The sequence below is a fragment of the Telmatherina bonti genome (genome assembly GCF_933228915.1).
Source record: "Telmatherina bonti genome assembly, chromosome: 14".
Classification (NCBI taxonomy): domain Eukaryota; kingdom Metazoa; phylum Chordata; class Actinopteri; order Atheriniformes; family Telmatherinidae; genus Telmatherina; species Telmatherina bonti.
In genome coordinates this window covers 22,762,517-22,784,060 of record NC_136612.1, presented here as the reverse complement: position 1 = coordinate 22,784,060, position 21,544 = coordinate 22,762,517, and the positions used below count along the sequence as shown (strand labels likewise).

At 37.7% G+C, this 21,544-nt stretch overlaps 1 protein-coding gene across 1 annotated transcript in view; it reads left to right on the top strand.

Annotated features, from left to right (window-relative positions):
* The window catches only part of coro7 (coronin 7), a 103,387-nt gene that overhangs the window by 80,742 nt on the left and 1,101 nt on the right, over positions 1-21,544 (top strand). The window contains exons 10-28 of the mRNA XM_079253335.1: positions 15,484-15,538; positions 15,633-15,690; positions 15,796-15,941; positions 16,084-16,182; positions 16,258-16,353; positions 16,450-16,609; positions 16,714-16,889; positions 17,001-17,109; positions 17,487-17,573; positions 17,852-17,994; positions 18,157-18,261; positions 18,828-18,913; positions 19,130-19,271; positions 19,383-19,472; positions 19,625-19,741; positions 19,850-19,985; positions 20,154-20,245; positions 20,383-20,469; positions 20,767-21,544. The exon at positions 20,767-21,544 is cut by the window's right edge and continues 1,101 nt beyond it. Of these exons, the coding sequence (XP_079109461.1) occupies positions 15,484-15,538; positions 15,633-15,690; positions 15,796-15,941; positions 16,084-16,182; positions 16,258-16,353; positions 16,450-16,609; positions 16,714-16,889; positions 17,001-17,109; positions 17,487-17,573; positions 17,852-17,994; positions 18,157-18,261; positions 18,828-18,913; positions 19,130-19,271; positions 19,383-19,472; positions 19,625-19,741; positions 19,850-19,985; positions 20,154-20,245; positions 20,383-20,469; positions 20,767-20,775 (1,993 nt within the window). The 3' untranslated portion in view covers positions 20,776-21,544. The remainder of the gene's footprint in view (positions 1-15,483; positions 15,539-15,632; positions 15,691-15,795; positions 15,942-16,083; positions 16,183-16,257; positions 16,354-16,449; positions 16,610-16,713; positions 16,890-17,000; positions 17,110-17,486; positions 17,574-17,851; positions 17,995-18,156; positions 18,262-18,827; positions 18,914-19,129; positions 19,272-19,382; positions 19,473-19,624; positions 19,742-19,849; positions 19,986-20,153; positions 20,246-20,382; positions 20,470-20,766) is intronic.

The window sequence follows — 21,544 nt, the reverse complement described above, 5'->3', positions numbered from 1 at the left end:
AATTAATAGTATGTTAAATTTCCATTGATGGAAGGAGTTACTTGCTTCACGCAGAGGAGGACTAGACATCATAGAAAGACCTAGAAGGTCAGACCAGAATTCACTTTGACGTTACTAATCTCTTGTTTCTATACATGCAAACACTTCTCATTAAGAAGCTAGGAAGAGTGCGTGACTGCATCGTTCATGCATCGGAAGGTGTTTTATTTGTGAAAAGGATCAAGAATTCATGATGGAAAAAAGCTGTAATAGCCTAAATGATCTAATAGTTTCTTAGTTTCTGTATGGCTTGTAGACTTATTTCACATTCAGACCTATAAAGTGGAGGCAGTCATCTTGTGCTGTCTCTCTTGAACTGAAGACACTGCAAATGGATGTCAGCTCAAGCACTGAAGCTGTGATATGAGAAACAGAAGAGGAGAGAGGACAGACTAGTCTTCAGCTGAAAGGGTGAGATCTGAAGGGAAGGGTTTGGATTGACAAGGCCTATCAGTGACCTCCTCTCCTTTGGTTACCCAGTGGGGGTCAAGCAGAAGTGGTATTTATAACAAAATCCTCATATGTACAGCTGAGGCACAAGTTTTGTGCTTTTTTTTTGCATTAATTTGTTGAGTTCTTTGGATGCAATTGTGTTTTTTTTTTTTCACAGCTTCTTTTTTGTGGTACCAAGTAGCTCTTACATGTCTTTAAAAAGTAGCAAATGCTGCAGAAACCAGTCAGTATTGTGGCAGACACAAATACTCACCCCTAATCTCTGCTCTCCTGCCTTCATCTCATCCTGTGCAAACTTCTTCCTACCGCTCAGTCATATTCTCACTTTGCACTGTGGTATGCCAGGTATTGAGTAACAGCAGCATGCCTGCGGTTTAGTGCAAGAAAGCCTTTAGTTTAGCTTTGGTATGTTCACTATGACTGCATTGCTGTATAAGGCAAGAACTTTTTCAAAGAAATGAGAGCATCTATGTCCTGCAGATCGCAGTACAGATCACATATAGTATTACTTTGCAATTTCTGTGGTGTTGTGGTCCGTTACTTTGCATTACTTTCTTCATTTATTGCTTGTAAAACCCTAACATTAAAACTTCCATTGACATTTGAACAATTTAGCTCCTAATTATGTATTTTAATATGAAAGTTAAATATTGTAGGATTAATTTTCTAATAATTTTATAATAGCAGAATAATTTTGTTAATTCCTTTTTTATACATCCTTATATCCTGATTCCCATCATACAAAATGTGTGATCCTGAAGCATTCCTTTCAAAGAGTTGTGGTATCATTCATAACTTTACACATTTTAAATTTATTTCTGTTTGCCTTGTAATAAGTTTTATAATGAGTTCATGACTTTAGCTCCTCTTGTTCTTCTTTTTATCTTTTCCTAACCAGGCAGCCACTGAGTAATTTGGCTGTAAAATGACCTGCCAAGTTAAACTAAACTAAAGAAGTTAAATACAAACAAACACATGGCACACAGATAAGAAGTGTGTGTCCCACAGCACTGATAATGGTAACTTGAAAGATGGATGTGAAGGTCTTGACATTAAGAGGAGGTCAAGTAGTTGATTAAATGACTAGAAAGAGAAATATAAAGATATATGTTTCCATTACAGGTTTATTTTATTTTATTTTATTTTATTTTATTTTATTTTATTTTCCCCTCACCTTGTGGCTGTCCAGCCAATTCTGTGTTCAGGCTCAGTGTAATTCAGTGCAACATGAGAATTGTTTAGCTCTATCCTCAAGAGGAATGTGAATATACTGTGTTAACAAATTGCCCTAAGCTGCCTCGCCGTGCACTGGTGGAGCAGCACAGGCCGAGCCTGGATGTGGGCTTGTAAATGTCTGGTCAGCAACACTTGTTAGAAGATGGTTGCTGTCAAGTGTGACTTTCTATGTGTACATCACTGCAGAGACTATGAGATGCAATATAAAAGCTCTTGTATTGATGATGAGAGTCTGACCACTGTGCCAGCCTTTGCCAGCACATCTCAAAGATTCTTAGTGTGGTTCAGGTCTGGACTCTGGAGGTCAATTCATTTATGAAAATTTGATCTCATGCTGCCTGAATCACCACTTTGATGGTGATAAATCCTGGCGTTGCCATCTTGAAATAGGCTCGTACCATCAGGGGAGAAACAGTCCATTGATGCAGTAACCAGGTTATTTAGTGTATTCAGGTAGTCAGCTGACCTTATTCTTTAAGCACATAATGTTGAGGAACCTAGACCTGTTTACATACAGCAACCTCGGATCATATCACTACCCCCACAGGCTTGTATAGTAGGTACTAGGCAGAGTGATGCACCCATCACTCTGGAACAGGGTAAATCTGGACTCATCAGACCACATGACTTTTTTCCAATGCTCAGTTCCATTCCCTTGAGGAAGCGGGGTCAGTTCACATTTCAGATAGTAGTCACATTTAGCAAAAACTAAATATTCAAGAATCAACCAGAAAAAAACAAGTACAGAACTTGAAAATATTCAGAAAAATGTACACACATACACAATGACAAGTAAGAACACAACACTAAAAAAAAGACTCAATAGACAGATATAAAACTTCCAGAGAACACTAAAATAACGAAATACTTAAAATAACTAAACAAATCTCAGAGCCATCTAACTCATCTGCCTTTTTGATATGCTGCTTTTGTCAGCTAAAACTCCCCAGTCGCTACCCTGAATGTGCAATTAGAGGTGTGATCCCAGACCAGATAAAGACAGATGTATACACAAAGACAAGAAGATAGATGTGCTGTAATTTGTGTATGGGGGGCAGTAATCAGGGTGGATCTCATACCAGTTACAGCTCATCAAGAAGTCACATTAAAGAAGTGGTGCATTTTTCTAAAAATCTTTTGCTTTTTCTTTGTCAAATAACTCTCAGATGCTGCGTGATAGAGCTCAAAGCTTACTTAAAATGACACTTGCACACACACACACACACACACACACACACACACACACAAGTTAACAAGCATAACTGTTGTGATTTACAACACATATGTGAAGGGGGATCTAATCTTTGTCTTTCTGTTTCTCCTTCTCTCAGTCTTTCAACATCACTACAATAAATCCAAGCTGTTCTGTGAAGTTTTTTTTTATTAGTTTTCTCTGTACTTATTCCTGTTTCGGTCATTAAAGCAGAGGATTTAGTGTGGGTGTGTGGATTCTACTCTGAGGAAAGTACAGGATTTTGTGCACAATTTTTAAAGCCAAAGAAAAGGGGGGGAAAGGTGAGACAGAGTCTCAGGATGAGTTTATGGTACAGAAATAGTTCTGTGTTCAGATCTTATAGATATTTTTTTGTAAATCAGAACATTTACTGCTTTGAAATGTAAAACATTTGTACATGTAAAAAAATGTTTTACTGAGATGTAACCGGAGATCCGTAGGAGAGTTGATCGATTAAAATAGTTTTTTTTAGATGAACCATAAAAAACAAGTACAGACGCAGTTGCATCCAGTAAGGTGTGTGTAACAAAGAGATGACTCAGATCCACTGCCCTGATGAACCGGAGACAGAGAGACGGAGGCCCTGATAAACTCTGTTAACTGACTGATAACGCACGACTGGAGGGCACAGCAGAGTCAAAACATGTGTGAATGACAGTCGTTGAAAGGCACTCTGTTGAGCGCCTCCAGAATGTTTGTGTAGCTCTAGTCAAGCAGGAATGATGAAAAAAAGAAGTTGTTTTAGGATTTATATTTCCTTCTTTTATTTTTCTCCTTCCCTCTCTTGACTTAGCCCTCTCAATCATCTGAACACGCATACTCAGGCTTGAAGGAAAAACAAACACTGAACAGAAATGTTTTGTGTCTGTAAATTACTGAGGTTTGTGGTTGTAGCATTTCCAATAATTCCGTTTTGGCTGTCCATGAAAGAAAGTCTCATATGCAAACACTCAGTCATATACAACAGGACAAGTATATTCTGAAGGGTCTGATCCATCCGTTATAAGCAACGCTGGCATGTGCTAAACTGTCACCTGGATTATTGCCCTTTAGCACCAGAATGTCATCTTCGCATGACCACAGACTGTTGAGCTGGACAATACTTTTACAAGGCAGTAAGTCATTTGTCGTTGTTGGTGGATTTTATTTATATAGTAGATTTTACAGAGTGTTTCGGTGAGAATAGGGGAGCAGCAGTTCATAGTTGTGGTTTTGCCACAGTAGGAGAAATAGAACATGCATCTGGGAGTGAATTAATCGGTGATTGGTTTAGCTATTAGAAATCTATGACCAATGTGAAGTGACCAAATCAGTGGGGGTGAGTCAAGTAGAAACTTCTGATAATTACTCTTACGTTATATTTCTGGTATGCAGAAAACCTACCATGCAATACAAGATACCCATGGCTGATTTCGAGCATATCATTTCTCTTTTGTGGTTTAATTTTGAATTAAAGGGAATTTATGAGTTGTATTTTTGAGGTCAACTGACACATATAATAAGCAGTGCACATTTTGATTAAACACCACTATTTCTGCTGATATAAACAGCCTGTCATTTCATATATGATATGGTCATAGTTGTATTCATTCTACATGGGTTGAATTTTAAATTAGATATACTATAAGGATTTCCCACCGTGTTATTCTCTGACTGCATAAATCCTAGTTTTATCTCCTTTACATGTGAGACAATTCTAAGGGCAGAAACAAAAGATTTTTGGAGACTGAGGCCTTAAATGACACACATAGATTATTTAACATGACAACTGAGCAGAGGTCCAAGACGTCCAGTTGCCCCTGGTTGAATCCCAGAGAAATTCTGAAACCCTGAGAGGAACAATTCTGTCAAAATGCAAAGAAAAGTTATTTGATCTTTAAAGAAATTAAAAGCAACCAGAACCATCTCAAGAGGATTGGAAAATGATAGTCAAGAAATACAAGATTACTTTAAAAGTGACATAAAACTAAGATCTATAGAAAAAAACTGTTCTTGATTCATTTTAACTATTCATTTAACATTTATGTAACTATAAAACCTATCTCTTAGAGGACTCCAGGTATTTTCTGATCTGTTCATGCTAATTTGTTAGCAAAGTGTGCGAATAAGACAGACAGTCAAATAGCAAAAATCACAAAAGTTTGGGGCATAACAGCTCTGCGTCTTTTCGAAAGTCAATTCCCAAATATAAAGGCTGTGTATACTTACGGATAGATAACCAATTTTAGTGTACAGAATAAAACAGAAAATTTCAATCTGCTTTGAACCTAAAAACAGTGATACACCAGTTTAAGATTGTAGACAACTGTTTAAAGACCATGTATAAAAAATATGAGCTATTGGCAAGATAATAAAAAAACAAGTTTTAACGTTAGATGCTAACTTTTTATTACTTTTTAAAAGACATATTCTTGCCAATAAGATCAAGTACTTCTAGCTTGAGACTTTATCTCAAGCTGTGATGTGCTGTGTGCCTGTTGGAGACTCTCCAAAGGTAGGAAAAGAAAGCTTTAAAAATAAACAATAAAATAATTTTGAATTTGAATTCAATTTAATTTTTATTGCACGAACTATAAAGTTCTCTCAGAGAGAATGATTAGAAAATATGTAAGATGTTAAAATATGACATTTATATTGTTTCATTGTAAATTTTGCCAAATTGATCTGTTTCAGGTTGGCAGAAACTTTGCCAATCAAAGCATGTTGAAATTTTAATGTGTTAATAATCCATCTTTCTCTAGTCGGGAATGCAAACAGTATTTTCTTGCTTGCTTTTTCTTCTATATCAAAATACAGTCATGATGGGAACCAGACTTTGAATAGGTGAAGTTACAGCTGAGGGGGTCGTGGTTTTGACTCTCCCCCCTTTGCCTCCTGTGTTGTGCTGCATCTTTTTCTGTCCTCCAACTTGGTCACGGCTGCTTATGGTTCCCAGGCCCCCGATGACAAGTCATTTAATGGTCATCTAGCCGGAGCCCCAAGGTTAACACGGAACGCATTTCTTCCAAAACTCCTCAGTCTTCAGCACTTCACAGATATAGACACACGTCACAGTCATCAGGGGCACAAACTACAACACATTCCTGCACTGGAAGTACACATGCTTATTTATATCTGTCATCAGCCTGGAAGCTGTCTTACTTTTAAGTTCGCTGCATGTGCATGTTAAGGATTTATTTTTTCTACCACTTTCACACTATTACTTTGCCAACAGTTCCTATGTAACCCTGCTTCCTCATGCCCACCCACATTCTGCAATTACCTCAGTCCCACTCAGCTCTGAATATCGAGGGAATGAGCTCCCCTGCAAGTTTATGACCAGTAACCTGGCTGTTTTTATAACTAATCCAGTCTGGACTAGTTTACTATGCATTTCAAAGTCAGCATGAGTGTTTCTATGTTCAGGCTGATATGAACGTGTCTCATTTTGGAGATAAACTCAAGATTTTTTTTTTACATTTATCTGACATAAGTAGAACTGTGTGTGTTGGATAACTTTGTGTAAATATCTTTTAAATCAGTTTAAACCCTGATTTTATCCTCCTGTCTCTTGTAAAAACAAAATTTGGGGTTTTTAGTTTTAATGTCAGCATCATATAAAACAGATGTGCCGTCCATCATGTGGTCAAATGGCAGTCTGTGTTAAGTTGTCTTGTCTATTACAATGTAAGGGTTTGTTTTTATACACTTATTTGGTATTTAGTTAAGATTTAATAAGTGACCAATGCAGTCCCAAGGATCACGTTACAAGCTCATAGTTTTGACCGACAAGATTTGCAGACGTGGTTGGAGCTGCTTTTATCAGTGTGAGGAACAAAATTATGCTGATGACAACTTGAAATGGTAATGAAGCCTTCTTCTGTGTCTTGTTAAAGAATCTTGTATTTTTGTTTGGCAACTGGTATGGAACTGGGAGTTTGTGGGGCAGTAAGATGTGAACTACAGACCTGTTGAAGTGGGCCTCAGAGAGTTTAATTAAATCCTAAGCATTCATGTATGCATGAGCCTGTGTGCCACTACATGTGCTTATATGTGAGCACCAGTTGACAGGGGGGCCGATGAATCAAGGAGAAAAGGGGGGGAGGCAGGCGCTTGGCAGCTGATCTGAGAGCCTCATCACTGGGGCTCAGACACAGCCACAGCTGGTCCCTGTACTTACAATTCTGGCTTTTCTTCGGCTCTCAGAAACACAGTCCGTCAATCTTAATTCCCTTCTAATGAACTGGCTACTGAAGGTAGCTAGGCTGGAAGACCCACTACACTTATTAAACACAAAAAGTGGAAAGAAAACACAGTGGAAAAAGTATGTCGCACTTAGGACATTCAATTTCTCACTGACTGTTCAGCTTGACATACATGCCTGCTGGGGATTCCTGAGTTTATCCTGTCAACCCCTCCACAAACAGTTTCATATTAAAGTCTTTCAGACCATACATTTGTGAGAATTTATCATATCCACTTCAGTTCATGTTTTTCCTCATACTTGCATGCATTTAAGAGCCACAACACCTTCTGATCTTTATTATGAATGAAGTGAGTCATCGAATAACATGCGTCCCTTTTCTTAGAGTATGTTTCTATGATCCCTAAATTTAGCTGAAACTTGGATAACAGCCCTTTTTTCTCTTTTTAAGTAGTTGGCCGTTTTATTTTCAGATGTATAGAAAATACTTTGTGGATATATAACAATGCTGGGAACAACAAGATGGTAAATCCTAAGGGATTATTACAATTAAAGAAACACAAAAAACACAGCAAATGTGATAACTTTAGTATTTATAGGTGCGATTTTCGGGTTTAACTCATAACAACTCAGCGTGACATATATGATACATAGAGTTTCTGAGACATTTGGTGGCACTTTATGGTGCAAACTTTGCTCAAACTCCTGTGAAACACAATCTTATTTTTGGCTTCTGCCCTTAAAAAACACCAGAAAGCAGAAGATTACACTATAAAGATTTTAATATATCTCATAGTGATTGTAAATATACCTAAACAATTTTGGTACTTTTTTATTTTACATTTTCTTAAAGGGACAAATAAAGACCTCATGATTAAACATTTGGACATATTTGATCATTTTTTCATGGTTAGGTCTTTATGGGTTAAGCATGTATATTACTTGGGCAGGTTTATACATGCTATGCTGGGACTCCGAGGACCATATGATTTGTATTTTAGAGCATATTGAAAAACTTATTTTCTTGCTTTCCTTAGAGACAAGTAGTAGGATTTGAAAAATTGATCAAATAAAATGTGGTGTAAACATGCCAAAGCCTCCAGCCAGAACTTAGTTTGATGGCTGTGCTGGATGCCACTTCATCTGCGTGTCAAAAATGATTTTTTTTTTGTGCCTTTTTCACACTTTACATCGAGACCATCTAGTAGAAGGTGCAAACAAGGCTTTTATTTACAGAGTGTATATTGCACATACCAGAACTGAATCTCTCTGTAATAGTTGGATACATGTCAATACAAGTTGTACTTATTTCCTTGTATTTCTTCTTCAGTTGTGATGTAGTAGAACAGATAGAATCCATTTTTACTTTAACGTATTGGTTTAACTTCTGGATCACAGCCTGCGAAGCTCTAATCACACTGATTTACATGCTGACTCTTTAAATTATCCTGGGCATCCTTATCAATAGTTTTAATGCACATATCGCCTAATCATTGTAAGATTTTGTTTTCTTCCCCACACCTCCCCAACATGTTCTTACAGGAGACTAGCTTGGTTGATAGCAGTTCTGCATTGTTATGTTAGGAATGGGATTTAATATCCCTGGATTACTCCACTCCAGCCCTTCTGTTGTTGAGGGAGTGTGAACACTCTTGGGTTTGCAGCACAAGAGTGCATAAAAGCATTAGCTGTGTCTAACTCTTTAACACAGGAGTAATTACACTGAAACAGAAAAGAGTGTGTTCTGCTCCAGCAAACAATACAGATAAGATGAGGCCAAGGTTATCATAAGAATAAAGTTGAGGATCTGTTGGTCATATGAACTGTTTTACCAGATAGTGATTATGAAAATAACTCAAAGGCATGTGCTCGTATGGTCATACTTTAAAATGCAAGACATGGCTATTGGTTATGGCAAACCGTTCAAAATACATAGTATTTTCACACTACATCATCTGTCATGTAGTAATCTGTCCTGTAGTGCACATATCTGCTGGGTGGTTTAAGTTGCATTTAAAAGTATTGGGAGTTTTTTTTTTGTGAATTGATGTTATGTCTGAACTCAATTCCTGGTATTGGTCACTCTTTTTTTTTTATCTATTGATTTTACTTCTGGGATACTGTTCTTTGGGTTGAGCAGTCCAACATTTTGCTTTACTGTTTCTCAGTTTCCATTGGAGGACGGTTCACTATAGATTAAACTAATTAGATTTAAGTATATAACACTAATTCATAAAAAAAAACAATTGCAGGTAACTTAACATACAGTAAATCAAGAAAATATATCCTGTGCAATCCAACTCATAGCAATCCACTGAAATCAAATTAATTGCATTTCTGTTCAGTCCAATCAGTCCCTGATACTTGATGGCTCCAACTCCCTTTCTACTTTTGGAGACTCTAAGAGCCACAAGGCCCTGATGTACTGGCGACCTGTCCACACTACCCCTCCTCTCACCCGACAGCAGCTGGGAAAGGTTTTATAAGCTTGACAGGCTGAAAGTGCAATCTGAGTGCTGCACTGTATGTTCATACTTCTCTTTGCAGCTGGTACAGGTTAGATCCTAGTTGGCTACAAAAAAGTCAGATAATCAAAACTTTATCTTTTGACTCTGGCTTTATATTCACTCTAAAAACACAGTAACTACTGACTAGCAGGACAGCAAAAGGCAGGTTGTCTGCAGGACAAGTTGCAGGCCTACAGGAGGGATGATAAAGTGACCTGATCGAGTTCACAGTTCAGCAGACCCTTCACCTTCTGTGATAGTGCTGCACCACTCTCTAACTCCCACTGACAGAGATGACATAACTAGGGGACTGATAAAGAACCAAAGAAAGGAGTGTGTTTGAGAGAAATGTTGTATAAACAGCTAATTGTAGATTAGTCACTTCACACGCCTTGAATATTGTGAAATCAGAATATTAGTAATTATTGCAAGTTATCCACCCTTCAAGAATCTGGTCAGTTCTGATTGTTCTCATTAGTTGTAAGAAGGCTGTCTAATTACAGTATTGAAGTACAGTATCTACAGTACTGAACTTTCTGAATATTGTAATAAAAGCAAAAACCAGCAATGAGGACAATGAACAGCTTTGTTTAGTTTCATATTCCTCAAAGGTTTCCCCCCTGTCTGTCTATGCTACTTTCTGGATCGCTCTTACCTGTCATCTGGAGCTTATTTTGGTGTCTAGTGTGTGTTTTTAATAGTAAGGATTGCCTAGCTTAGGGTCATGGTCTCATACGACAGAGAAAGGCCCTTTTGACTGATACTGATCTGGTCACAGCTCTACCCATAACGTTATACCACCACAGGCTGCTTCCATTAGCTCCATCTTTGCTGTGTATACTACACTACTGTGTGTGTCTGATATTATCAGTGTGACTGGATGAATATTAGCTCCAACAAGTGGAGCGTGTGTTGGTATGTGTGCATTTTCCTGCAGAATGAAGGGAATTGTCTTCAATCTGTGTTTTTTTTGTCTGCTGTAGACTGCATCTCTTGTATGAAGTATGAAACAGAGACATTCAACATTGTGAATAATGCTGAAAGGAAGATTAATTGAAAAGTCTTTCAAAATGTTAATGATAACACTTTAATTATGAGTTTAGTTTACTGTCTTTGCTCTGTACAGTTTCCAAAGGGGAAAAAAAGAAACAAAAAATAAAGAATACCTGACCCTCACCCTTCTGATGAAAGTCTTCAGACCTTAATTATCACACGAGAGCTATGTTTTGTTCAAATTACTGTAGAGAAAAGTCAGTTAAGCAAATTACACAATATTCAGACCCCTCAAACCCGACTCAACAATTAACACCTACAGACTTTTATGAGCTGCTGTCAAGCACTTTAAACACAAAACACAAAAAGGCTATAATAAGACAGCTAATTGTCCCCAGGCATTTACTTATCAGTTTGTAACGTATCTATGAAATGGTCCTTAACGGGGTCAGGTAGGGGTCAAGAAGGCCAAGAAGGAAAAATTGATAATAAGGAAGACAGATGACATTATTTCAGAGCTTCAGGACTATAAATGTGATCCCAGGGATTTTAAGCTGTTCAGCATAGTTTGCAAACAATTAGAGAAAATGAAAAGAAAAAAGCTAAATGTAATTTTTTTTTTTTTTTTTTTAAATGAGAAAGTGGACTACTCCAGGTGTTAAGAACTGAGACATCAGTCTAACTTTAGACTTTTGTTGCATACAATAGCTTGAAGAAAATTTTACAAACAATAATTTACGTTACTTTAAATTAAGTTGGAGCTTGAAAGTAAACATCATGCTGTAATAAAACAAATGATGAAAAGAGGATACCTTTTAAAAGATCACAAATACTACTCAAAATCTACAATTTACTGCACTAAGTGGCACTGATGGAAGTTTTTTTTTTAAAGTTCTCTCTGTTCCCCCATCTTGAATATAAGTTGTACATGTCAGGGCTGAACCCAAAAGAACAGTGCATGCAAAACAACCTTAACTAAAACAGAACTAAATTCTTTTTGTATAAAACTTGTGGCTGCTATAGAAAATATTTACAAGCTGTAATACTTGGCAATAAGGTGTTCCAAAATACAAACAGAACTTTTCCATCTGTTTACTTTCCTCTTTCTTATGTTAAAAATCCAACAATAAGGATGGAGGATAGGTTTGGTCAAAATGCTTCTTCTTTAACTTGAAGCCTTTTGGAAATTATTTTAATGATTTGGCTTTTCAGTGTAACATAAACATTTACCAAGTGTGCCTAACCTTTTTTGTGACTTTCTAAACAATTTAATAATAAATTAATATTGCTGAATACTCAGTTGAACTCTGTCAAGGTTTCTCTCGAGCTCCAGCTGCTTAGTCCAATTTATATCCCTTCTCCAGCTCACAAGCACACAATTTCAATACTTGTCTGTCATCGACTTGTCCATCTGTCTGGCTCTCCATTAGTCAGTTATCCCAAAGACTTACACTATCTCATACATGATCAAATGACAACACATTCTCATAATCATTATATTCCTGTGCAGGTTCAGACTCTTAGCACAAACACAGATGCACACTAGAATAATATCCCCATCATATCTGCTCGTGCTGAAGGCTGCTGTCAGGGGCAGATGGTCATTTTATGATGTTACTTGGTGTGTGTGCGTGAGGGCAGTGTGAGGCGATGGCAGACGAGACAGGAGGCGTGCTCTCTCTGCTTTCTGGTTTGTGTAAGCTCTGATATGAGCAGAAGCTTAGTGACAGACTGAAGCCGGGGGGATTTTTAGAGCATCGGGCGGCTCATTGCAGGGTGCTGGAGGAGTTTGAAAGGTGTCAAGACATTAGTGGGTGCAGAAAGGTCTGACAGTGAGAGAGTAAAACAAGTCTCATTCAAGGAGTTGACTTAGTTGTGATTTATGTTTTTTTTTCTCGTTTTCTGGCTCTAATTTCTTTTTTCTGTGCTTACTTTGCTTGTTTTTCCAGTATTATTGGATGAAGTTTTATAACTGCATACTTGTGTGGTAAAACTTTGTTGTTGCTGCAAAACTGATAGATTAAAGCTCTTATATGGCTTTTTGTGCTAAGCTAACCTTTGTTTGCCTCTACTGTTTTAGTTTTTAGTTTTTCTTTTCATCCGTAATCAGAACACATGACCAAGATCTGTTTAAAAAAGTCACTGCCATACTTAACCATGTGTAAATAAAAGATCCTACCATTAATGCATGTGCCCATACATAATTGATAATAAGCACTTGTTCCTCTAAGCACATAAGTATGCACATGCATGTGTATGTGTGTGTTCCCAAGAGGGAAAACAGGCTAGCAGTGAGGTGGAGCATGAAAACGACAGTAAACAGAAGCTTCTATCGGTGACCTATTATGTGGCTGTTTGACTTGTACATTTACTGTGAGAAAAACAGAGATAAGACCTCAGAGAGAGTACAGGCAATTTGGAGAAATAATTTGGATTGCAAACACAGAAGGACAAAAGCAAGGTAGTGTTGTTGAGGGAGGGACTGAGTGAGCGGAAAGGTTGTGGGAATGGATGTGTTTAGGGACTCCCTGTGGACTGACTTGGACATGGGAACACAGAGTCGACCTAACAAAGCATGACTGCCCCTTGCTGACTTCACAGGCGTGCAATAGAGGGAGAGATATTTAATGGATGGAACTTTTAACAAGCCACTGTCACATTATTAATTTACATTACAAGGATTTTTTTTCTTCTTTTTACCTTTAAACATTTGAAATGATGTCTAATAACGTGAGTGCAGAGCTGATTTATTACACAATTATTTAATTGGTTCATTAAATACTGATAAACTTAACTCCATCTGGTGTAAAAACTGTTTTACCTCATCCCAGTCTGTATTCAGATACATGATACTTTTTTTTTAAATGAATACTACTTTTAAATATATTTGGAAAGTAAGACAGTTTTTTGTTTTTTTGTTTTTTTTGTTTTTTTTGTTTTTTTACTGTTTGGCTATTTACCAAAAACAGGTGATGGTTATAACATCAGTCGAGCTCAAAATTTACATTCAACTTTATTTAAGGATATTTACAGGTCAAAATATCAGAAGAGTAGATATGTAAAGAAGAAGCTGCTCTGTGGGCAACTAAAAGGGATGCAACCTCGATATTTGTCCAAAAATTATTACAGGAACATATTCAACATGAAAATACACACCACAACACTCACCTCCTTGCATCACATCCACAGCAAAAATCAATTGAAAACAATATGAAATCAAAACATAATTAAATCAAAAAGAAATAAATAACATGATTCAAACAATGTCAGTCTTACATTATGTTAGTTCTGATCAGTTCTGCTTATGTTTTCTAGAGGATACTTCTGCATTTCATGAGGTTATGCTGTTTCTAGTACAATACTTCATCACATGGAATAAGTACTCAATGACTCCATGGCTGTGATGTACTTGGGACTTCACACATGACTGAGTAGTGGCCTGGAGCATTTTCAGCAGCTAAATGAAGTGGGAGAATGTAACTGGAAACAAAAATTAAAATGATAAAAACATCAGATAATGTAATCAAACCACATACTTAGTTTAGATTCATACAAATGCATTGCTGACATGCAGTCATATTCTCTTCATCTTTGCATATGTCACATAAACACACGCAGTAAACCCTTGCGTGTCACCACACATTGTCATTTAACTTACCCAAGTCTGTCATTATACTGTCATATTTGGAGCATTACATCACCATTCTGTTAGTCTCACGTAATTCCCCTAGAATAGTACCATTACACAAGGTCATCATAAGTTAATCACTGGAAGTGCCTCTCTGCGCTTCAGTCAGCCCTGTCTGGCCTGTAATATGAAGTGGTTTGATTATCCTGCACTCTCTGTGCTCTTGTTCTAATTTTATGCTTTTGTTCCAACTGTGACCAGCCATGGAAAGTCATACCATACTGTTGCTACTCTCAATGAGAGGAAAATTTGTAGATTAGTTTACAAGATGTTTAGGGACAGATTTGCATGCGTAGCTTATGTTTGTTTAAGTATTTCCTGTTTAGATTTCTTTCTGCATCCAATTGTGCTTTCCTCATTAAGCCCCTGAGTACTGCAGCCCTCAATCCTCTTTATTCATAACACGAGAGGCAGGTGACTCTGGGCTTGTTTAAGCTTGCATGTGTGAGGGTTTGAAGTAGATCTGGAAAGTTCAGTCAACTGATCCTGTGATGACAAAAACAAGGTACCTGTTGCCTCTCAGTGTTTACGTTTTGATGTTTTTCTTTGGTTTTTGTGATAAAAGGGACACTGTTTAATTTTGGACTCTGTTGGTCAAACCAACACATCAAGATGTCAGTAAATAAAACCAATGACCGTTTAAATGAACGCAAATTTGAAAATTTAACGTTATTATTTGGCCCTGCGATGGACTGGCCAGCTGTCCAGGGTGTACCCCGCCTTTTGCCCAAAGACTGCTGGGATAGGCTCCAGCGTCCCCGCAGCCCTTCATCGGATTAAGCAGTTAGGATAATGAATGGATGAATGAACGTTATTATACTGCCTTTTGTTTTATTGTACATATGCATCATATTCCTGGTTTTACTCTGGTTTGATAATATCCCTAGTAGTGAAAAATACAACTTAATGAACGGACTTTGAGTGAATGTGCTAAAAAATGTGCCATTATTTTAATAAAAAAGATGTTGCAAAGTTTATCAGCGCTCACAGGCGCGGTTTCTTTTTTAGCTTAACATTGATCATACATCACCATCTAGTGGCATATAGGTAAAACTTCAATTAGAACCTGTGACATCTTGGGTTTAAAAAAAACAAAATCAAAATGTTTTAAATGCTATATTCATGCTTTCTCTCTTCTCTATATTTTCAGGACGCTAGTGCCACTGTTTGATGGAGACACAGGTCTGCTCCTGCTTGCTGGCATGGTAAGCCACCTGTTTGTTTTCTGTGAGAAGATGGCTTTGGGGAATGTCTTATTACGTTTTGGAAAACGATTTAATCCTGTTCTGTCTTGCATAGGGAGACACTGTGATTGACTGCTTTGAAGTCTCTTCCTCTGAACCTTCACTCTCTCAAGGTAAAGCTTGGCTTGTTTTCCATGTGCTCAGACATTATTACAACTGCTTTAATGACATTTATCACTTAATACTCTTTATTTCCCCTCTGTATTTCATGTCTGTAGTGAGCCACTGTTTGACGGAAGCCTCAACTCGAGGCGTTGCCTTGGTACCCAAGCTGGGATTGGATATAATGTCCTGTGAAGTAATGCGGGTGCTTCAGCTGACAGACAGCTGCATTGTGCCAGTCAGCTACCAAGTCCCTCGCAAGGTTGAACCCATGGCCCCACACACACACACACACACACACACACACACACACACACACACACACACACATAGACATACAGTATGTTCGTGATTCACTAAATCACTTTTATAATGTCTGCACTTGTGCCTTCAATGTCCCTCAGAATTCAGGTCAGGAGTTTCACGAAGACCTTTACCCAGACACAGTGGGGACAACTCCAGCCATGTCTGGTGAGGAGTGGTGGAAGGGAGGGAACAAGCAGGTAACAGATTCTGACTCTCAAAAAGTTACTCCATTCTGATTTCTGCAGATGATTTCAACTTTTTGTTCTCCAAAGGTGGAGAGAGTGAGCCTCCATCCAGACAAACAGCCCAAACCACCAACAAAACAGACACCTGGAAAGAAGGAAATGGCCAGTGGAGGGTACAAAGAGGTAGGAAACACATTTATATTTCATGGCCTTTTTTTTTTTTTTATATAACTGTGAAAGCAAGAAGTTGATATGTCAGCCACCTATCTGTTTTTGTAGGACCAGGCTCATGGCTGCTCCACCTCCAGTAGTCCTCTAAGCACTCCCAGCAGCAGCGCTGCCCCGTCCCGCTCTCCCTCCTCCACCTCTGGTCTCTCTTCAGGTTTTCTCCCGAGTCCCAGTCCCAGTCAGAGTGTCAAAGCTATACAAAGCATGCTGGGTAAGATATCACACATCTGAAATGTCTCATAATATATTTCTTATTATAAGTTGAAGAAATAAACTTTCTTTTTAGGCGAAACATAAAGTTCCCATTTTTTCCAGGGCCAACATCCAAGTTCCGTCACATCCAGGGTTCGGTGATGCACCGCGACACACACATCACCAATATTCGTGGCCTCAACCTGACTACACCTGGTGAATGTGACGGCTTCTGTATTAACCGCCAACGTGTGGCAGTGCCACTCGCCATCTCTGGAGGCCAAATTGCTGTGTTTGAGGTACAGCAGCAACAGCTTGAAAGTGCAGCCTTTTTGATAGGAGAAAGTGATAATTGTCTGTATTTTTCCTTCTGTACTGTTTCTTCTTTATGAATTTAATTCTCTTCCCAGCGCTCTCAGCCTGGCAAACTACCAGACACAGCCTTACCCACCATTCAAAACTCTGTAAATGTGGCCGACTTTTCTTGGGACCCCTTTGACACACGGAGACTTGCTGTGGGTGAGTAAATCCATGTTTGGTTTCATCCCAACTTTCAAACAATTGCAGTTTATGTCATCGTTTTTTATGAAAAAATTGATGTGTAAACATAATAGTTTCATGTATAAATGTATTCTTTATTTGTGACATGTTGTAGTTTAAATGTTTTGCTCTGTTTACTTGTCATTTTACAACTTGATAAGTTGAAAATTGTACTTGATTTACACTAGTAAATGACACATGCATAATTTACAGTACCAGTCAAAGGTTTGGACACACTTTCTCATTGGATTTAATGGGAAAGTGTGTCCAAACTTTTTACTTGTACTGTATATTATGTATGTGTCATTTACTTAATAAATATTTCACATGCTCGTTTCCCTTTCTGTTCATGCTAGCCGGGGATGATGCTAAGATTCGGGTGTGGGAGGTACCAGAGGGTGGGCTGAAAGAAACCATAACTGAGCCTAAGATCATCTTGCAAGGTAGGACAAACCCCATGGGGAGCATTCGGAAATGTTCTCTCATTTTTATTTGACTTGTAGTTGTAAAGTATTGTTCCTCTGCAGCCATATTTAAGACTGAGATTTAACTGTTTCATGATGTAAAAATTGCTTTCAGACATAAAAAAGTGACCTAAAAGTATTGTAAATAGACAGGAAGTAATTTCATGATCATTTCCGCACATAATGCACGAGAACCTGCATGAGAAAATGAAGACTGTTTAGCAGAGTTGATTGACAGCTGATGTGATTTCTTGTAGGCCACACAGAGAAGATCTACTCCATTAAGTTTCACCCTCTGGCCAGTGGACTCCTTGTATCTTCATCCTATGATCTCACAGTCAGATTGTGGAACCTGGAGACCGGAGAACAGGTCAAACTTCTCACTGGACACCAGGACCAGGTGGGTGATTAAGAACTGATGCAAGTCTTAAGGAAAATCTTTCATTTCCATGGTAACGCTGTTTAAAAAGTTATCACTTAACCAAAGAGAGGAGGAATGTCAAAAACATAATGAATTTCAAGTCTATCTTCCTACTTGTTTCCTCTGGTTGTCCCTGTCCAGGTGTTTGGAATGGCATGGAGCCCAGATGGAAAGCTCCTAGCCACAGTTTGCAAAGATGGAAAAGTTCGCATTTATGATCCTCGCAAGTCCACTGCACCTGTCCAAGTATGTATGACTCAGTTTGGGATGGCAAGAATGATGTCTTCATTTGATTCTTTAAAATGCCTAAATAAAAATGCAAAATGTGAAAGTAAAGTTATTATGATACTGCTGAATAATTCTTTTAGGACAAAAAATTGTTTTGTTTGATGGAATGTATTGCTACATTTAATAAAAGTTGACAACAAACAAGTTATTATGAAGATAAATTGAGATAAATTATAAATTAGTAAGATAAATTATGAGAAGATACATTATATATATATATATATATATATATATATATATATATATATATAAAAAATAGTCAATTTTTTATATTGTTTGATTCTTGTATTCTGTTTTATTAGTGTTTTGGTCTATATTAATTTAATATAAAAGCTTAGTGATTTTATCTGCTTTGTGCTGTCCAGCATCTTGATCGACTGAGGTTGTTTTTAAATGTGTTTTATAAGTAAATTTGACTTGACAACTTGAGGGTGCAACTAAATTACATGGAACAAATACTGTATTTAGTTTCCCTTGTTTCACTTTCTCACACACATCTTGTTATTTTCTGTTTTTTTTTCTAGGAAGGCCCAGGCCCTGAAGGCCACAGAGGAGCTCGTGTGGTGTGGGTGTGTGATGGAAAGTACCTGCTGGTGTCAGGATTTGACAGGTACTGGAAGTGATGAATCTGTTTCTTGTTAAAACATCAAGCAGTGATAAATCAACTTCAGCTTACTGTTCTGGCAACTCTGAGACCTTCCTAAACTATATCCAAAGCTGTCATAATTTATTAAACCATACATCATGACCAGTCTGCTCAGACTTTAATGATGTCAATGCATCGGTAGCCATTTACAGCCTGATGGCTTTCTTATCCTCTTCTTAGTCGCAGTGAAAGAGGACTCTACCTGTACTCTGCTGACTCCCTGTCCTCTGGGGCCATAGCCAGCACCCCCGTGAATGTCTCCCCCTCAACACTTATCCCTTTCTATGACCCTGACACTAGCGTTGTCATCCTCACTGGAAAAGTAAGTATATAAGTGACAATCAATGTTTTGGTTTGTGTGCAATAGAATTACTTTTGCATAAGCTTCACAATGGTAATTTGTTATAAAGTATATGATTTTCTCTCTCTTTAGGGTGACACCAGAGTGTATATTTATGAGTTGGTCCCTGAAGATCCATACTTCATTGAATGCAGCAGTTTTAACTCCCACGAGCCACACAAGGTACCAAACAGATTTCCTCCTACTTTAACAAATAATCTGAATAAACAAACCCTTTACTGCTTTAGTGCAGGTAGAGTTTCATAAAGAAATTAGCTTGAAGCTTTTACTTTTTTCAGAATTAGAAAACGACTAACTTAGTTTGCTGTCTACAGGGCCTGACCTTTCTGCCTAAAACGGAATGCAACGTGCGAGATGTGGAGATAGCTGTGGGGTTGATGCTCTCCATGACAACCATAGAGCCAGTGGCCTTCAGAGTGCCACGTGTCAGAGTAAGTCAACTGCGCCCCCTTGTGGTTGAATAGGAACACTGCTTACCTTTCTTTCTGGTGGATTAATAGAACATAAATCTCTTGTGTTTATGCTCTTTGTGATTCCAGAAAGAGTTTTTCCAGGATGATGTGTACCCAGACACAGCGGTGTGGTGGGAACCTGCACTGACTGCCTCTGCCTGGCTCTCGGGTTCCAACGGCCAACACAAAAAAATCAGCCTGAAGCCGAAAGACATGACTCCAGGTTCAGATTGAAACATGTGCCATTTGCCCCTATCTAACAGAGCTCTTACTCTAGATCATCGTGCTTTCTGTGCACTCTGCATGTCTGCACGGGACATGTTCTGGTATGTCTTTTTTTTCCATTTTGAACATTAATGTGTGTGTGGGTTTTTTTTTTTTTCCCCCACAGTGAGTGAGGCCCCCAAAGAGGCTCCAGTGAAGAAATACCTGCCCTCGTCTGTTTACCTGGAAGAAAAAACCGATGAACAGAAGAAAGAAGAGGTGATAAACCTCTTCAGTTAATCCTGCTCCAGATAAATTAGCTAGATTAAGTTAAAATCCTTTTTCACATGCATTAGTATCTAAAAAAAAATGTTTGACCAATATGTTGACCCCTATTTTGTGTCTGTATATTGCAGTTGCTGAGTGCCATGGTAGCCAAGCTGGGTAACATGGATGACCCGTTGCCACAGGAGTCCTTTGAGGGAGTGGACGACGATGAATGGGTGAGTATAAAAATGTATACATTATTAAAATAAGTTAGTGATGTTAGACTAATGATGATGGTGTAAGTTTTACTCCAAGTTTTAAAAAGATAATGCAATTTGCATTATCTTATGAACTCAGATCTATTCATTACTGATTTCTTATATTTGTTTTTGAAGTAGAAACCTATTGTCATCAGTACCAAACAGAATGGATATTATGGACTCAGAGTAACTTTATGTGATCTATTTTTTTTTTTTTTTAAAAGAGTTTAATAGTTTTATAGTTGTTTTAACTTTGAATCCCTTGTGATTTAGGATGATTAAAGAAGACGTCTGGTTTCTGGTTCCCTCATGGTACCAGCACCTGCATTCAGACAAGTTGTGCGCTGTTGCCACCTAAGCATCTTTTGAGCTTCATCTGAAAACATTACAGCCTGCTGAACACAAAAGTTTTGCACAATGTGAAAAGCCTGGTTTGGGCAAAAAAAAAATAAAATAAAATAAGAGAAATGTAAAAAAGGAAAAAGAAAAGAAATCATAATGGCCTTGATTTACACCCACTGGTTTAAGTACTGTATCTACTAAGTAAAGAAAAAAATCAAACCTTACATCTAGTTGATATTCATTTAAATATAAAACTGTGTCTTTTACAAATCAATAGTAGGATAATCTGAATATTCACTATACCAGGAAACAAACTCAACAGACAGGTTAATACAACAAACTGAAGTTTTAAATTAGGAATATTTTTACTATATTACTGGTAATTACCAGATCTAAGCCAGTTTTAGCTGAATAAAACTGTAGTAAGTCATAGCAATCATACTCATGCTTTCAGATACATTACCAATTGGCTTTTTAATCGTTAGTTTTACTTAAAATTTTAAATAATGGATGAGCATTTTAACTTAGCTTCTCTTCTATATGATATGTTGTCTTTGTTTAAGCTTAAATCTTGCACACTGGGGTATCCTCTTATAAAGAAGAGACTCTGTGGTCAATGTAGATATTGGGACATCACACAATGTATATTAGTATAGAGTTGTCATACATGTGTGCACATTTACTTCCACTGATTACCATTGCTTCCATT